Source organism: Bos indicus, chromosome 26, assembly GCF_029378745.1.
Source record: "Bos indicus isolate NIAB-ARS_2022 breed Sahiwal x Tharparkar chromosome 26, NIAB-ARS_B.indTharparkar_mat_pri_1.0, whole genome shotgun sequence".
Lineage (NCBI taxonomy): Eukaryota > Metazoa > Chordata > Mammalia > Artiodactyla > Bovidae > Bos > Bos indicus.
Window position 1 is genome coordinate 13,577,375 of NC_091785.1, and position 18,261 is coordinate 13,595,635.

The following is an 18,261-nucleotide window of genomic DNA, read 5'->3' on the forward strand; positions in this document are numbered from 1 at the left end:
CCAGTCTGTTTCCTTTGCAGTTGTGTTGATTATTTTCTGCAGTAAACTTTCCCTGAAATGAGAGGACTGATTTGGAGCTCTTTGTGAGTGTACTGAATTTATGATCCAGAAGTTTCATGTTGGATGCCTAGTGTTTTTCCCTCTGAGGAGAGCAGCCTTAATTTTTTTTTTTACTATAGCTATAGAGAGGTATAATTCCCATACCACATAAATCACCCATTTTAAAAGTGTACAATTCACTGAGTTTTAATATATTTACAGTTTCGTGTAATTTTAGAACATTGTCACTGCCTCAGGAAGAAACTCCATATCCTTTATCACACTCCTATTCCCCTACACCCTTCCTTTTTCTTCCCATCCCTAAGGAACCATTAATTTACTTCCTTTATCTATAGATTTGCCTATTATGGGCATTTCATATAAATGGAATCGTATGTAGTCTTTTGTGTCTGACTTCTTTTTACTTAGCAGAATTTTTCCAACATTTATGTATATTATAGTGTACATGTTAGTACTGTTTAGATTTTTTTTTCCTAAATAGTATTTATTACTGTTATAGGGTATATCCGTTTTTTAATTTTGATCAAATATAGATAACATAAAATTTACCATCTTAATCATTTTTAAGTGTATAGCTCAGTAGTATTAAGTACATTCATATTGTTGTGCAGCCAATCTCCAGAACTCTTTTCATCTTGCAGAATGAAACCTTATACCCATTAAACAATAATTCCCATCCCTTTCTCCCCTCAAACCCCCTGCCCCACACCGGCAATCACTGTTTCACTTTCATCTTTTGAATTTGACTACTCAGGGTACTTCATCTGAGTGAAATCTATGGTATTTATCCTTTTGTGACTGACTTTCTTTACTTAACATAATCTCCTTCCACTTAACATAATGGAACAACAGACTGGTTCCAAATAGGAAAAGGAGTACGTCAAGGCTGTATATTGTTACCCTGCTTATTTAACTTATATGCAGAGTACATCATGAGAAATGCTGGGCTGTAGGAAGCACAAGCTGGAATCAAGATTGCCGGGAGAAATATCAATAAACCTCAGATGTGCAGATGACACCACCCTTATGGCAGAAAGTGAAGAGGAACTAAAGAGCCTCTTGATGAAAGTGAAAGAATAAAATGAAAAAGTTGGCTTAAAGCTCAACATTCAGAAAACTAAGATCATGGCATCCAGTCCCATCACTTCATGGCAAATAGATGGGGAAACAGTGGCTGACTGTATTTTTCTGGGCTCCAAAATCACTGCAGATGGTGATTGCAGCCCTGAAATTAAAAGACGCTTGCTCCTTGGAAGGAAAGTTATGACCAACCTAGACAGCGTATTCAAAAGCAGAGACATTACTTTGTCCACAAAGGTTCGTCTAGTTAAGGCAATGGTTTTTCCAGTGGTCATGTATGGATGTGAGAGTTGGACTATAAAGAAAGCTGAGCACCGAAGAATTGATGCTTTTGAACTGTGGTGTTGGAAAAGACTCTTGAGAGTCCCTTGGACTGCGAGGAGATCCAGCCAGTCCATTCTGAAGGAGATCAGTCCTGGGTGTTCTTTGGAGGGAATGATGTTGAAGCTGAAGCTCCAATACTTTGGCTACCTGATGTGGAGAGCTGACGCATTGGAAAAGACCTTGATGCTGGGAAAGATTGAGGGCAGGAGGAGAAGGGAACAACAGAGGATGAGATGGTTGGATGGCATCACTGACACAATGAACATGAGTTTGGGCGAACTCCGGGAGTTGGTGATGGACAGGGAGGCCTGGTCTACTGCGGTTCATGGGGTCACAAAAAGTCGGACATGACTGCGCGACTAAACTGAACTGAATCTCCTTTTGTGTTTATCTGTATTGTATGTGTCAGAATTTCCTTCCTTTTTAATAAGGCTGAATAATAATTCCGGTGTATGTTTACACCATGTTTTGTTTATCGATTCATCTGTCATTAGGCACTTGGGTTGCTTCTACCTTTTGGTTATTGTGAATAATGCTGCTGTGAACACAGACATGCAAATATCTATTGATATTCCTGCTTCCAGTTCTTTTGGGTCTATGCCCAGAAGTGAAATTATAAGATCATATGGTAATTCTATTTTTGATCTTTTTTTTTTTTTTTTAGAACTGCCATATTGTTCTCCATAGTGCCTATTTCATTTTGTATTCTCACCAACAGTCTATGAGGTTTTCAGTTTCTCCACATAACTTTATCAGCTATTGTTATTTTGATTTTTTGGTAGCAGCCATACTAATAGGTATGAAATTATTTCATTTTCTGGCTGAATAACATTCCATTGTATGAATATAACATTTTGTGTATTCATTCATTGTTTGAAGACATTTGGGTTGTTCCTACCTTTTTGGCTTTTATGTAATGCTGCAATAAATGTTCATGTACAGATTTTTGTACATGTATGTTTTCATTTCTTCTATGTAGATACCTTTTGTTGACTATGAGGGCTACTCCATTTCTTCTAAGGGATACTTACCACACTAGTAGATATCATGGTCCTTTGACTGTGCAGATCACAACAAACTTGGAAAATTCTTAAAGAGATGGGAATACCAGACCACCTTATCTGCCTCCTGAGAAATATGTATATAGGTCAAGAAACAACAGTTAGAACCGGACATGGAACAATGGATTGTAAAATTGGGAAAGGAGTATGTCAGTTCTATATATCGTCACCTGCTTATTTAACTTGTATGCAGAGTACATCATGTGAAATGCTGGACTGGATGAAGCACAAGCTGAAATCAAGATTGCTGGGAGAAATATCAATAACCTCAGATATGCAGATGACACCACCTTTATGGCAGAAAGCGAAGAGGAACTAAGGAGCCTCTTGATGAAAGTGAAAGAGGAGAGTGAAAAAGCTGGCTTAAAACTCAGTGTTCAAAAAAAAATAAGATCATGGCATCCAATCCCATCACTTCATGACAAATTGATGGGGAAGCAATGCAAACAGTGAAAGACTTTATTTTCTTGGGCTCCAAAATCATTGCAGATGGTGACTGTAGCCATGAAATTAAAAGATGCTTACTCCTTGGAAGGAAAGTTATGACCAACCTAGACAGCATATTAAAAAACAGAGACATTACTTTGTCAACAAAGGTCTGTCTAGTCAAGGCTATGGTTTTTCCAGTAGTCATGTATGAATGTGAGAGTTGGACTACAAAGAAAGCTGAGTGTAGAAGAATTGATGCTTTTGAACTGTGGTGTTAGAGAAGACTCTTGAGAGCCCCTTAGACCGCAAGGAGATCCAACCAGTCCATCCTAAAGGAAATCAGTCCTGAATGTTCATTGGAAGGACTGATGCTGAAGCTGAAGCTCCAATACTTTGGCCACCTGATGCGAAGAATTGATTCATTAGAAAAGACTGTTGCTGGGAAAGATTGAAGGCAGGAGGAGAAGGGGACGACAGGATGAGATGGTTGAATGGCATCACCAACTTGATGGACATGAGTTTGAGCAAGCTCTGGGAGGTGATGATGGACAGGGAAGCCTGGCGTGCTGCAGTCTGTGGGGTTGCAAAGAGTCGGACTTGACTGAGTGACTGAACTGAACTGATGTAGATTCCTAAGAATGGACTTCCTGGGTCTTGTGGTAACTGTTTTACTATTTGAGAAACTGCCAGACTGTTCTCCAGACTGGTTTCACCATTTCACATTCCTTTAACAGGATACAAATGTTCCAGTTTCTCCACAATCCTTGCCAATGTTTGCTTATTATTCACTGATTTTGACTATATCTATACCAGTGACTATAAAGTGATACCTCATTGTCCTTTTGATTTGCATTTTTCTGATGACTAATGATGTTGAACATATATTCATGTGTTTATTGACCATTTCTATATATTTTTCTTTGGAGAGTTGTCCATTCATGTTGTTCGCCCATTTTTAAGTGGAATATCTGTTCTTTTATTAATGAGATATAAGAGTTCTTTATATATTCTGTGTATAAACCTCTTATCTAATAAATGATTGACATATATTTCCTCCCATTCTATGCATTATCTTTTCACTTTCCTGACCTTCAAAGCATAAAGTTTTTAATTTTAATGAAATCCTGTTTATCTTTTTCCTTTTGTTTCTCAAGCTTTTTGATATCATACGTTAGAAGATTTTGCCAAATCTGAGGTCATATTTATCCCTTTGTTTTCTCTAAGAGTTTCATAGTTTAACTCTTACTGTTAGGTATTTGATCTATTTTGAGCTTATTTTTGTATGTTGTGGGGTTAAGAGTCTTAACAGTTTTTTTTTCTTTTTGAGGGTTTTTTTTTTTTTTTTGGTTGTTAATTATTTCTTTGGTTGCACTGGGTCTTCCTTGTTGGGCAGAGGTTTTCTCTAGATGAGTGGGGGCTGCTCTGCTTGTGGAGCACAGGCTTGGCACTGTGGTGGCGTCACTTGTTGCAGAGCACAGGCTCCAAGTGCATGGACTTTAGTAGTTGTATCACGTGGGCTTAGTAGTTTCGGCTTGTGAGCTTTAGTTGCCCTGTGGCATGTGGAATCTTCCTGGGCCAGGGATCGAATTGGTATCCCCTTCATTGGCAGGTGGATTCTTAAACACCGTACCACCAAGGAAGTCCCCAATATCATTTTTTTATATGTGGCTATTCTGTTGTCTCAACACCATTTGTTGAAAAGATTCTTTTTTTCTCCATTGAATTGTTTTTGCACCCTTGTCTGCAGACATATAGTCTTATTTCTGAACTCTCAATTCTATTTGATTGATGTCTGGGTCAGTATTTCATTGTCTTGATCACTGTTGCTTTCTAGAAGTAATTTTTAAAATCAGGAAGTATGACCCTCCAACTTTGTTGTTGTTTTTCAGGATTATTTTGGATATTCTTGGTCTCTTGCATTTCTGTATGAATTTTAAGATCAGTGTGTCAGTGTCTGTGAAAAACCAGCTGATATTTTGATAGAAATTGTTTTGAATCTGTATATCAATTTGAGAAGTACTACTGTCTTAGTGTTAGGTATTCTGATCCATTAACATAGAATGTTCTTCTGTTTATTGAGATCTTTAATTTCTTAAACTAATATTTTGTAGTTTTAAAAATATAAATTCTTAAGTTTTGCTTTTGATGTTATTAGAATTATTTTGTTATTTTTATATTTAAGTCGTTTGTTTATTCAGATCTTCTTCCCCTTCCCTGTTCTTTAGATGAGGGACTTTGTATAGCTTTACCTTTGAATTCACTTACACTTTGTCCTGTTATCTCAATTAAGTTGTTAAGCACATTTGTTGACTTAAAATTTTCAAGTATTGTTTAGTTCCAGACTCACTTTAAAAAAAAACTGGCATGTTTTGCACATATAAGTCACCCTTTTCAAGTATATGATTCTGTTTTTTAAAATAGTTTCTGTTTCTGTAATGAGGTATCCTATCTTCTCATTATTGTGACAGTATCTTCCTTTACATTGAATATTGTTATATTAGTTGCTTAAAAATTTTGTCTTCCAGTTCCAACATCTAGGTGATATAAGAATTTATCTCCATTAACTGGCTTTCTTTTGGGATGGGTTACATTTTCTTGATTCTTTGTATGTCAGTTATTTTGGATTGTATTTCTCATATTGTAAATGTTTATACTGCAGGCTAGATTCTGTTATATTCTTCAGAGTGTTTTGATTTGTTTGGTTGTTTTTGCTTGCTTGTTTTAATAGGTATTTAATTTGATGAAACTCAAATTGCAAACTCGATCTCATTTGTGGTGGGCAACAATTCAAATCTCAATTCAATTTTTAGCTTTATTTGAACTATTTGGAGTCTGTGCTGTCCGTGCATATTTCAGAGATCATCCAGAGATTTGGCTTTCTGTCTGGTTCTATTCTTTCTGGGTTTTTTCTCTATTTTCCAATAGTTATGCTGTTCCTGACTCTCTTTCCTCTAGTTTTTCAAGCCAGACATACTGGGTTTTTGCACAACTTTTAAATGTAGGATATGACTGCCCAATATACCGTAGACTGGGTCTACCTTTAGGCTAAAAAGGTTCAAAAATGGGAAAGTCACTTAATGCCGTGCTTTCTTGCAGGCACTGATGACTCCTCCAAGTATATGCCTACTTTTGTTCTCTTTCCAGTGCCTTCAGGTAGTTGTTTACTTTTTTTTAGCTAGAATTTGTTATCTTTGGAGTCCAAAAGAACTTAGTCAGCTGTTATTGGAAACTAATGATAGAACCATATCTTGCAGCTTAAATATTTTAAGCCCAAATTTTTATTTTTAAAATGATATCTTTTGATCTATTTTCTATTGAAATATTGAGGGATTTTACTTGGAACATTCAAAATCTACTTTTATGCCTTTGTCTTTTATTTGGGGTATCAAATAGATAACTAAATAAACAGAGGACTATAAAGGCCACACTTGGAATAAACATGTATTTGTTGAGATCTTTTCTGTCAAATAGAGTCTAGATTTTTTTTTTAAAGCCTGGCTAGATATTTCAGAGAATGTACAAAGGGTAGCTATAAAAGAATAAGATTGGTTTATGTTCATAGGAATATATCTTATTTTATATATACTTGATAATTGACAGTTAGGGCAGTGGGGTAACATCAGTGAGTGATATTACTCCTAGAGTGTTTTTGTTAGCTAGAATGCTATTTTCCGAGATTCAGTAAAATATTTACTCTATTAGATAATAAAGTTTATGACATGTTCAGAGATTGTGAGTGGTGTGGTTTGTTTTATTATCAAGAGAGGTGTTCTAATAGTTTAAAAAACTTTTTTAATTTAATCGAGTTTGATCTTCATGTATAGAAAGTGTCTTAACTGATTTGAAAAAAATATATTTCTTTTTTGTTTAAAGGTGAAGTGGATCCTAAGGAGAGGATAGCACGCCAACGAAAGCTGTTACAGAAAAAACTTGGCCTTAATATGGGAGAAGCGATTGGAATGAGCACTGAAGAGCTCTTTAATGATGAAGATTTGGATTATACCCCAACTTCAGCAGCCCTTGTAAACAAACAACCTGTAGGTAAAACCTTTGGTTGTCTGACTGCAAGTAATAATACAGGCGATTTGCTTTTATTTTGATATGCAATTGCAATTAAAAAAAAAGCGCTCCTTATTTCTGCTCATTGTTGCTTAGTGTCACCGTAATTTACTATCTCCATAAGTTGACTTTTTAGTGCTAGATTCTGAAGAGGTAGAAGGCAGCCTCTGCCTGCCTCACAGATGCTAGGCTAGTAGATAAAAGCCGCGGTGGGCCTCTCAGGAGACACTGGTGTTGAGAAATCATAGTTGCGCCAGTTGCTCTTTCTTTATTCTTCAATGAAGAAAAAAAAATATTTCAGAGGGTAGGAGATAGTAAGGGCTATTATAGTTAGATATGCTGATACTGGAAATCTTTAGAGCTGGTTCTTTTGAGAAAGAGCAAACAGGATGAAAATTTTGAAACAGTGCAAAAGGACCTACGATATGAAGTAAGCGTCTTTGTGATAAATGATGGGCACACATTTCCCTGTATCTCACAGCAACCCTTTAGAAATTATTTGTCCTTTTTTCCTGAAATTTTCTGTGTACGCACAAGTCCTTGTTAAGCCATGTCTGCCTGTGTGTGTGGGCTTCCACGGTGAGACACAGTGGGAAAGAATCCATCTGCCAGTGCAGGAGACACAGGACACATGGGTTTGATCCCTGCATCAGGAAGATCCCCTGGAGCAGGAGATGGTAACCCACTCTAGAATTCTTACCTAGAAAATTCCACGGACAGAGGAGCCTGGCAGACTGCAGTCCATGGGGTCATAAAGAGTCAGACATGACTGAGCATGCATCCATACCCGTCCATATATACAGACTGATCACCTTGGTTTTTGATAACTTCTTTCTGTTTATATGGCTGTACCATAATTTTGCTCTGTATTTTTCCTGTTTCTGTTTTTCCAATTCCCAGTGGATGCCTGTGTGCTTCTTTTTTTATACATTAAAATCTTCATAAGCTCCAGTAAAAGCTCTGGCTCTCTCTCCTCAGAAGAATGTACATACACGTGAAATAGTACCTTTCAGGGGATTTAGTGCTCTTCTTGGCCTGCTTTACATGAGACCCATGTCTTCTCATTCCCTTGGCCTTTCCTTTTGCTTGAGTAGAGAATGGTTCTATTTGCCATTATTCTAGTTGTCCTCTAAATCATTAGAATTTGTAAGTAAGTTTTTTAGCATTGAGGAGTGTGTGATGATAATGGGACTTTTGTAGACAAGGAAAAAAGAGTAGATTCTGGAGGGAAGAGTATAAAGAGGCAGAAAATATAATAACAAACATGAAAGAACAGAAAGATGGAGTATGAACTGAAGCATAAGATATAAATAAAAAGCAACAGAATAAAATAAATGAAAACAAACGTGATCACAGTGTGGTAATTGGATATTGTGTACGGAAATTAATAGGTGTATTAGAGAAAATAGGCTATAGACAGAATAATTGGAAAGGAGATGGCAGCAGCAAATTTGGCAGAATCCAAATTTGGTTGGCTTTAGATGTCAGGGACCTTTGGGAAGAGCTGCTGAGGTTTACTGTTGTATTATAGTGCTCATCACTGCTCTGTTGCCTTGTATATATGCTAGTGGTCCCTGGACCAAGTCTATAGCAGGGCACCCACACCAGTGACCCTGACTGGTTGTGGTAATGTACATTTCAGTTGAATCTTAAATCAGTTAAGGGCAGAAGGATTTTTAGGCTTGTATTAAAGCATTTTATTCACAGCCTTAATAATGTCTCCTATGAATGGAAGAAGGAGCAAAAGTGGTATGCAGTGAGTGGTTAAGAGGGAAAGACCAGTTACTTATCAGGTCTTCATTCTTAGTTGTATCCGACCCTTTGTGACTCCTTGGACTGTAGCCTGCCAGACTCCTCTGTCCATATACTTTTCCAGGCAAGAATAGTGGAGTGGGTTGCCATTTCCTACTCCAGGGGATCTTCCCAACCCAGGGATTGAACCCGGGTCTCCTGTGTCTCCTGCATTGCTGCAGAATCCTACCTGCTGAGCCATCTGGGAAGCCAGTTACTTATGGCTATAATTACTTTTATTTTTTTAGTAGAAGATGATTATAATTTTTTAAAAAATTGACATTCTTAATGCTTACATTACGGCTTCCCTGGTAGCTCAGTTGGTAAAGAATCTGCCTGCAGTCTAAGAGACCCGGGTTCAATCCTGGGTCGGGAAGATCCCTTGGAGAAGGAAATGGCAAACCACTCCAGTATCCTTGCCTGGAAAATCTCACGGATAGAGGAACCTGGTGGGCTACAGTCCATGGGGTTGCAAAGAGTCGGGCATGACTGAGTGACTTCAGCGACTAACATGCTTACAACTTTTAGATTATATTATGTTTTTTTAAAGTTTCACCTCTTCAGAGTCCTCACTGGAGTCAGGATCATACATTTTTGCCACATCTATGACATAAAGTTAAGAAACACATGAGCTTTTCCTGGCAACTGGAAGAATAGGGAAGAAGGAAGAAGAGAGTGAAATTATGGTACAGCTATACAGCAGAATAGCATAAATCTGTCAAAGAAGAATGTAATCAGTTTGTTTATAGTGAAACTTATAGAGTTTAGTCCTCTTCTGAGGCTGAGACTGTGGGTATATATTTTAACTTCAAAAGTTCAAACTGCACATTCTTTTATTCTTTTAGACTCTCCAGGCCGCTGAACTGATTGACTCAGAGTTTCGAACAGGAATGAGCAATAGACAAAAGAACAAAGCTAAAAGAATGGCCAAATTATTTGCAAAACAGAGATCCAGGGATGCCGTAGAGACGAATGAGAAGAGGTAGTAATCCTTTTTTTGCTCATTTATGTATGTATTTTAGTTATACCATTTTATTTAATTAAAGTTTTTTAAATTGGAGGATAATTGCTTTACAATATTGTGTTGTTTTCTGCCATACAACAGTGTGAATCAGTCATAACTGTGTGTCCCCTCTCTTTTGAGCCTACCTCCCACCTCACCCCCATCCCACCCCTCTAGGTCGTCACAGAGTGCCAGGCTAGGCTCCGCATGTTATATAGCAGCTTCCCACTGGCTGTTTTACGTATGGTAGTGTAAATATGTCAGTGCTACTTCCTCAGTTTGTTTCATGCTCCCCTTCCCCTGCTGTGTCCATAAATCTGTTCTCTACATCTGTATCTCCATTCCTTCTCTGCAGGTAAGTTTATCAGTATGATTTTTTAGATTCCATATATGTGCATTAGTATATGATACTTGTTTTTCTTTGACTTATTTCACTCTGTATAATAGGCTCTAGGTTCATCCACCTTACTACAACTGACTCAGATCTGTCTCTCTTTATGGCTGAGTAATATTCCACTTTATGTGTGCATATACATATGCAACAACTTCATATTCATCTGTCAGTAGACATCTAGGTTGCTTCCATGTTCTGGCTTTTGTAAATAGTACTGCAGTGAACATTGGAGTACATGTGTATTTTTGAACTGTCATTTTCTCAGAGTATTTGCCCAGCAGTGAGATTGCTGGGCCATATGGTAGTTTATTCCTAATTTTTTAAGGAATCTCCATACTGTTCTCCTTAGTGGGTGTATCAACTTACATTCCCACCAACAGTGCAAGGAGGTTCCCTTTTCTCCATATCATCTCCAAAATTTATTGTTTGTAGACTTTTTTGATGATGGCCATTCTGACTGGTATGAGGCAATACCTCATTGTAGTTTTGATTTACATTTCTCTAATAATGATCCATTTTTTTGCTTATTTAAAACAGTGATGTTGGTTAACTTAAATCTTGGTCTGCTTGATTTCCAAAAACATTTTGATGACATTGCCTTTAGCTGTGGAGTACCGTTTGGATTGTTTTGCTCAATTGTCAGAGAGCGTATTTACTGTTACTAGAGACTAGGACAACTTCCCCAGGAAGATCCATATATGCAGATTTTTTTTTTCCATAATAATTACGAGCTCTGAATGAGGATTGAAGATCTTCCAAGGGGAGTGCATTCCAGGTAAAGGGAACAAGTATAAATACCTGAATCATGTAATATTCAAGAAACAGAAAGGTTGTATGGCTGGGATGAGTAGACAGAAGTAAGAGTATTAGAGAGTGAATTCAGAGAGATGGCCTGAGGGCTACAAGTTAAGACTGCTACTTTTGTAAGGTGAGAACTGTCACCATATTACATCATATGTTTTTTGGCTGAGGGCTAAGCCAAATAGTAGGTAATAATCCAGGGTTATTTACCAAATCCTGTTGTAGGAAAGAGCTCTGTGGGTAAACACAGTCTACTTTCTTACATTCATTGTGGTCCACAGTGTTCTGTATTCACTTCTTTTAAATAAATGGTGACCTTTTTTTTTTTTTTTTTTAAGCAATGATAGCACAGATGGGGAACCAGAAGAAAAGAGACGAAAGACATCAAATGTTGTTATTAATCAGTCTGCAGTTGATTCCAAAGTTCTGATTGATAATATTCCAGACAGCTCTCCCTTAATTGAAGAGGTACTACTGAAATACCCTGAAGCATCCTTTGAAATCATTTATAATTTTTTCATACTAATGTATTAGTAGATGGTATATAATATAATAATCTGTTAATTGAGAAATTTTGTTATTAAAAATCAAAGTACTTTTTGTTAGTAAAATTTTTTGATTATTTAAAAGCCTGACTATTATTGTTAGTCCTACAAATAAATACACTTAAATTATTGGCATAAAATAGATCTTTTAAAGTAATATTTATTTGGTTTTTCTTATTCAGACAAATGAATGGCCTTTGGAAAGCTTTTGTGAAGAACTTTGCAATGACCTTTTTAATCCCTCCTGGGAGGTAGGATTTCTTCATTACAATTTCTCTCAACTCTGTTTTCTTTGCTAATGATAGAAACCATATCAATCATAATCTGTCTTGTCAGAGTCCTTATTTTTCCCCTATGTCCCTCTCAGAACCACTTGTCAGGGCACTTCATAAAGAGTTGCATATCTCTCTAAGTAAAAAACTTCCTTTGGAAGTGGACAGTTTTGATTAAGACCAGTAGTTTGCAAGTGGTAGCTTAGCCTCAGAAATATTTCTTCAAAAAAGATCTTGAACAGCTCTCAGTATGTAGAAGAGATGAAAGTGAAGTTCTTCTGGTTGAAATTGAGGGTTGGTAGTCTCAAAAGATTCTTTGGTTGGTCTCTGAGTAATTTTACAACACTGTTTTGGAATACCTTTTAGCTTTAGCTTTGCCTTTAGCTTTCTGCTCCGAGATGTACTTCTGTTCGAAACTGTTCACGTTTTAACTCGAATGGGGCCTTTAGTAATGGGGGCAGTGTCGGTGGCGTGTTTCCCCTCCCAGGTGACATTGCAGAAGCTTCAGGGCTACAATAAAGTGTTAGTCATGAGACATTTTATTTAAATTGGCTTCCTTTGATGTTTAACACTGGTGGCTTTGAACCTTAGTTTTGATGTATTTATTTCTAAAATATTGGTGTTTGGACTATAAAGAACATTATATGATGCTTCTTTTCTCTCCTTTGCTGTAGATAATGCTGAATGCAAGTAGAGAGTAGAGGAATGACAGCCAAGCAGATTAGTATCTCAGAACTCAGCATAGCTATTTTTTGCCTTTTAAAAAAATAAAATCCATATAATCAAACTTGTGAGATAAATATATGTAACTCTTCTTGGATAGTAGAAGAAAAACACATTCTTGTGAAGTCCCACTCAGTTTGTTCCAATTTCTTAAAAATCTAGTATCCCTTTTTCATATTGAAGAAAAGTTAAACACTGTTTCTTAAGCATTTAACCTCCGATATTTGCTTCTTGGTTCTTTTTAGGTTCGACATGGTGCAGGCACTGGACTTAGGGAAATCCTTAAAGCTCATGGGAAAAGTGGTGGTAAAATGGGAGATAGCACTTTAGAAGAGGTAAGTGTAAGTGTAGTAAATCAAAATTATCATCAGATTTCAGTAGATCTCCTCTTTCTCAGGAAAGTAGCAGAGGATGTGCCATGAAGTAGAAATGAGAGGTAAATAGTAAGAAATATGGAGGGGTGAACATAAGGAAAAAGGTTAAAAAATTAGGAAGAGGTTTATTTATATTATAGATAGAGAAAGAATGAGTTCAGGGGAAAGATATGTTCAGAAATACAGAGTGGAAAAGTATGTAGAAGCACTCATATTTGAGCAGGGTGTAATAGATTAGAATGTAGAGTGAGATGAATGAGAGTATAGTTTAAAGGTCAATAAGCAGTGTGACTGGTGTAACATGGAGGCAGTAGTAATAGGCTAGATAATAGATACTTTGGCCACCTGATGCGAAGAACTGACTCATAGGACAAGACCCTGATGCTGGGAAAGATTGAGGGCTGGAGGAGAAGGGGACGACAGAGGATGAGATGGTTGGATGGCATCTTGGACTTGATGGACATGAGTTTGAGCAAGCTCTGGGAGTTGGTGATGGACTGGGAAGCCTGGCGTGCTGCAGTCTATGTGGTCGCAAACAGTCGGACACAACTGAGCGACTGAACCGAACTGAATAGATGTAGTTGATATTACAACAACCTTAAGTGGTTTCTCAATTTCTCTGGGAGTGCAAGTAAAATAATAGAATTCATGAATTTTATAGATTTTGGTACAGTATATCCAAATAAATAATCATCAAAGAAGATGTGGTTAATATTGAAGGTAGTAACTGGGACTGTTCCATAGTTTGGTTATTGTTCCTACAGCTAAAATAATCTGTCCCAGTGTTTTGTTTTAGTTTGCTGTAATAGTTTAGTTTTGATTTTTGGACCTAATATGTTTTAATGTGTTATTAAAATGATAATTTTAACAGATGATTCAACAGCATCAAGAGTGGTTGGAAGACTTGGTTATTAGACTCCTTTGTGTGTTCGCTTTAGACAGATTTGGAGACTTTGTTTCTGATGAAGTAAGTATCTAAGGGAGGCTTTACCCAATCAGATTTCAGATTCTTAAAATATATATATATGTATATATTTTTTTTGCAAATGTGAATTTTCTTGCTTTCTCATTTTTAGGTTGTGGCACCGGTTCGTGAAACTTGTGCTCAAACGTTAGGTGTGGTGTTAAAACACATGAATGAAACAGGAGTTCATAAGACTGTGGATGTGCTGCTTAAATTACTTACACAAGAACAGTGGGAAGTTAGACATGGTGGTCTGCTAGGAATAAAGTATGCTTTGGCAGTTCGTCAGGTAAACACTTCAGTTTTTGAAGCATGTATGGGAGAGTTTTCCCCCTCTTAGTTTATTCTCATTAATTAAATGAACTGGCTCTAGATTCTTAGTGTTACAGATAAGCCAGTCCTTCAAGATTTGCCTCCTTGAGGTAGTATCATAGAGACAGGTGATGCTACTAACAATTTAAGTATGAATTAAAAGAGAATTATGCTTGGAAACCTGTTTCTGTTTCATAGCAAGCCCAATTCTCAGTGAGATTTCTAGTGTATGATCACAGGAGTAACCTTTGGGTGCTGACTGTTGGGGCAATTGAAAAGAGGGTAGGTTGGAGTAATGAGAAGCAGGAAGAGATGATTTTCTTTTTTCTTTTCTCATATTCCCTTTGGTTGTCAGTGATTGAGATAGAAGTTCAGGTTCTAGCATAGGAGTATATATGTATGTGTATTCACAGTGGGAATTCATGTTCCTGCCTTGAAAACACGTTCTGATGTTTCAAGTCACATTGAATAGCGAAGTATTAATACTATTATGTTCTTTTTCAAATGAGATTAATTACATAGGCGTCTAATGACACTGTTTTCATTTCTGTTTACATGGTTCTTTTAAAATAAATATTGGAATTTATACTTTTGTATGTTAATTTAATAAAAGATTTTTTAAGCACATCACTTGCACTATAGAAATTAATCTGTTTTGGTGTACTCTTTTACAGGATGTAATTAATACTTTATTGCCTAAAGTTTTAACTAGAATAATTGAAGGACTCCAGGATCTTGATGATGATGTCAGAGCTGTTGCTGCAGCATCATTAGTACCTGTGGTAGAAAGCCTTGTGTATCTTCAGACACAAAAAGTAAATATTTTTGCATTTTTTTCCTATAGAGCCTTTTACATTTGTTGTGTAGCGTGTTAGAAAAAACATTGAGGTTGGTTTTTTTTTTTTTTTTTTTACATCTCCATTTTTCTTATGTCAGCCCTCTGGTGCATAAGATCTTGATATATATATTCTTGGGAAGAATGAATTGTGTCTTTTTATTCCCTTTCATGTACAGAATATGTGGAGAACTTCCTTAAAAAGAAAGCAACCATTCCTTGTTCATTTCATTCCTGGTTTTTAGGCAAATGAGATTTTTGCTTGTTTTGATTTTGACTTTTGATTTTTTATTATGTTTTCATTTTTGAAATGCCTCTTTTAAGGTCCATCTGATTTCCCTCTATTGTTAAAACCAGAACATGTGTATTTGAGAGTACTTCGAAAGCTCAGAAAATAAATTTGTCTTTTCATGATGATTAAGAATGTTTTAACTATATTAAAATTGCTCAGAGGGTCCTGACATATATGTGTAAGCTGTATTGTTTTCAAAGTTTATGATTCTTTTTTATGGAAAATACAGTTGGGATGTCTTATTTCTTGAATTCTCCATCCATTATGAACCTCGCTAGAAAGGTAAATGCCAAAGTAAAGCTGAGTGGCATTAAAAAGAAGGGTAGAGAATTGTTGAAGACGAATAATGTTTCCTCCTTAACTTTACTCAGAACTGGGATTATCCAAGGTCATTGGGGTTGTATATGTTATTGAATCAATAGTGACTCCTGAAACACAGTTTGGCATGGCTGGTGAATATTTCTTGCAAAATTAATAACTTTTTTTGATAACCAATCTTATAGGTACCTTTCATTATAAATACATTATGGGATGCTCTTCTGGAACTAGATGATCTAACAGCTTCAACAAATAGTATTATGACTCTTCTGTCATCCTTGTTAACTTATCCTCAGGTTCAACAATGCAGGTAATTATTTCTATTCAATGGAATAAAGTAGAAAGTGTTTACATACAGTTCCAGATAATTAAACATATGATAGTCTAGAATCTTTTAGAACAGCACTGTAAGTAGGGGATGCCAAAGACAGTTATTTTCAGGAGGACTTTTCTTCTTCATTCTCTAGCCACCAGCTCTTTGGGGGCAGAAACTTAGAGAGGCTATATTCTTGGGTTAATTCCATTATATAATCATTCAACTTGTTAATCCTATCATAGTTAACTTTAGATAAACAGTTATCCATTTTATTTTCACCCCTAGCTCTAGACTATAGAATTTTGTAGCCTTTGTGACTGTGGTTAATAGAATTATCAGTGAACATCAGTTTTACATTTCCAAATTTTGCTACTCTGTAAGCATTTTCTTCGTGATGTTCACAAAGAAATATTTTGATTTCAATAATCACTTAACAGGAAGGGAATACATAATAATGTAATACAATGTTCAAAAGCAGAGAATGGGTAAAGCAAAGACATAAACCAAAAATTTAGTGTCATTTATTTTACTGTCTTGATATCTGAAATAAAGCTTAGCTAATTAATGTATTCCCTGCCTTTTAGACTGGCTCCTAAATATTAATATCTTTGGAGATACAGAAAAAAAAATTAGATGAAAAAGTTAATTACTCTTCTTAGGCTAGTAAGTGTATTCAATGAATGTTTATGTAATTATGATTATAAATGATTTCTGGTCCTGTGAGTAAATCTGTTTCCAATGAAAATCATTGATGTGTGAAAAACATCACACATGTTTTTCATGTTTCACAAATAAATATTTTCTTGATTTCAGTAATCACTTATCAGGAAGGGAGAGAATGTTTCAGGTAATACTGACCTGCGGTCGTCCTTCAACGTTAAATTTAGGCTAGTGGGACAACCCAAAATTGGAATAGCAAAATAAGTGCCTATAAAGTGAAGAGAAAAATTGAAATGGTAGTGCATATATGGTGTTTCCTAATTTTCAGACACTTTCATTGGTATAAGGGTTAAATGAGTTAATCTGTGTGAAAGCCCTTCTCAAGCTGCAAAATGCAAGAATTCTTAATTATTATTAGGGGTTGGCAAACTTTTTCTGTCCAGATAGTGAGGCTTTGGCTTTGTGGCCATATGATCTCTGTCAAAGCTACTCAACTCTGTCTGTGTAGCACAAAAGCGCTTGTAGATAATACATAAAGGAATGAACGTACCTGTAATTCTATAAAACTTTATTTAAAAACTCATGTAGAGTGAACTTGAACTGTGAGCCTTGGTTTGTTTGCACTTGCCCTAAAAAATAAAAAAGGCTTTGGACTTAAAAAATGTATGTATATAATCAAGTGGACAGTGTTGGAAAAGCTAGATAATGTAAAAACAAAATCAAAGAATGTAGTGAAAATTCTGTTAATTCAGTGTGAAATAATGTAGTTTTCGATCTTTTTTTTTTTTTTTTTCAAAATTGCCTTAGAAAATTTGCTTCATATGTTGTGATATTTGGCAGATACTTTCCAGCTTATGTAAGAAGAAATGCAGCATGTATTTGGAGCATGAAGAGTTACACTATTAACAAGACCTGCTATAATGCTTTTTCATATTTGAGTCTATTTTATGTCTGTGTGTGCATGTGTTTAAGTTGTAATTTTATAAGTAAATTTACTAGATGTGTAAATAAATGTAAAAGGCGACGTTCATTTAAATCTGCAAGTAATGAAAATATCATTAAAAGATGGACCTCCTTAGAGGAGCCAAAAGAACAGATAATTACACTGACATATTCTTTTTTCCTCATGTGTTTTTCTATCGAGGTATATATTTCAAATGCTACTTGTAAATAATTTGCTAATTTGAGGTGACTTTTATAAATGACTCATGGATGTGACAGGAATCCTATGGTCCAGGTTGTTAGCCAACTCGTGCCTTTGCTTGCTTTCACATTTAAAATCTAATCTGTGAGAAGGAAGATAATTTGAGTTTGCCATAAAATTTAGTAATGCTAGTTTAGGATAACAAATTCCAAAGCTACTACCATTACCATCTCTTGCTCCTTTTGATATGTGATAGAGATGGCCTCAAAGGGGTATATAAATTCTGTGCACCTATTGGTTACCCGTTGGAGTTAATAGTAGGAAAGGATTAAGGATTAACAATCCTGATTTGTGTGTAGGCGGACTATCAACTAAGATACATGTCCCATTTTCCTGAGTGAGAACAGACTGAGAATAAATGCAGTTATATTGAAAAGTTCTAATTTGATAGAGGTGATTTATGGTATTAGTGCCACAGAATAACCTCATGTTAATGTTTCTGCA

At 36.0% G+C, this 18,261-nt stretch overlaps 1 protein-coding gene across 1 annotated transcript in view; it reads left to right on the forward strand.

The window, feature by feature from the left end:
• Nucleotides 1-18,261, forward strand: part of BTAF1 (B-TFIID TATA-box binding protein associated factor 1) — an 87,858-nt gene that overhangs the window by 23,887 nt on the left and 45,710 nt on the right. Inside the window, exons 5-13 of the mRNA XM_070780473.1 lie at nt 6,828-6,991; nt 9,650-9,786; nt 11,341-11,470; nt 11,730-11,798; nt 12,788-12,877; nt 13,788-13,883; nt 13,993-14,169; nt 14,867-15,007; nt 15,823-15,947. Coding sequence (XP_070636574.1) covers nt 6,828-6,991; nt 9,650-9,786; nt 11,341-11,470; nt 11,730-11,798; nt 12,788-12,877; nt 13,788-13,883; nt 13,993-14,169; nt 14,867-15,007; nt 15,823-15,947 — 1,129 coding nt within the window. The remainder of the gene's footprint in view (nt 1-6,827; nt 6,992-9,649; nt 9,787-11,340; nt 11,471-11,729; nt 11,799-12,787; nt 12,878-13,787; nt 13,884-13,992; nt 14,170-14,866; nt 15,008-15,822; nt 15,948-18,261) is intronic.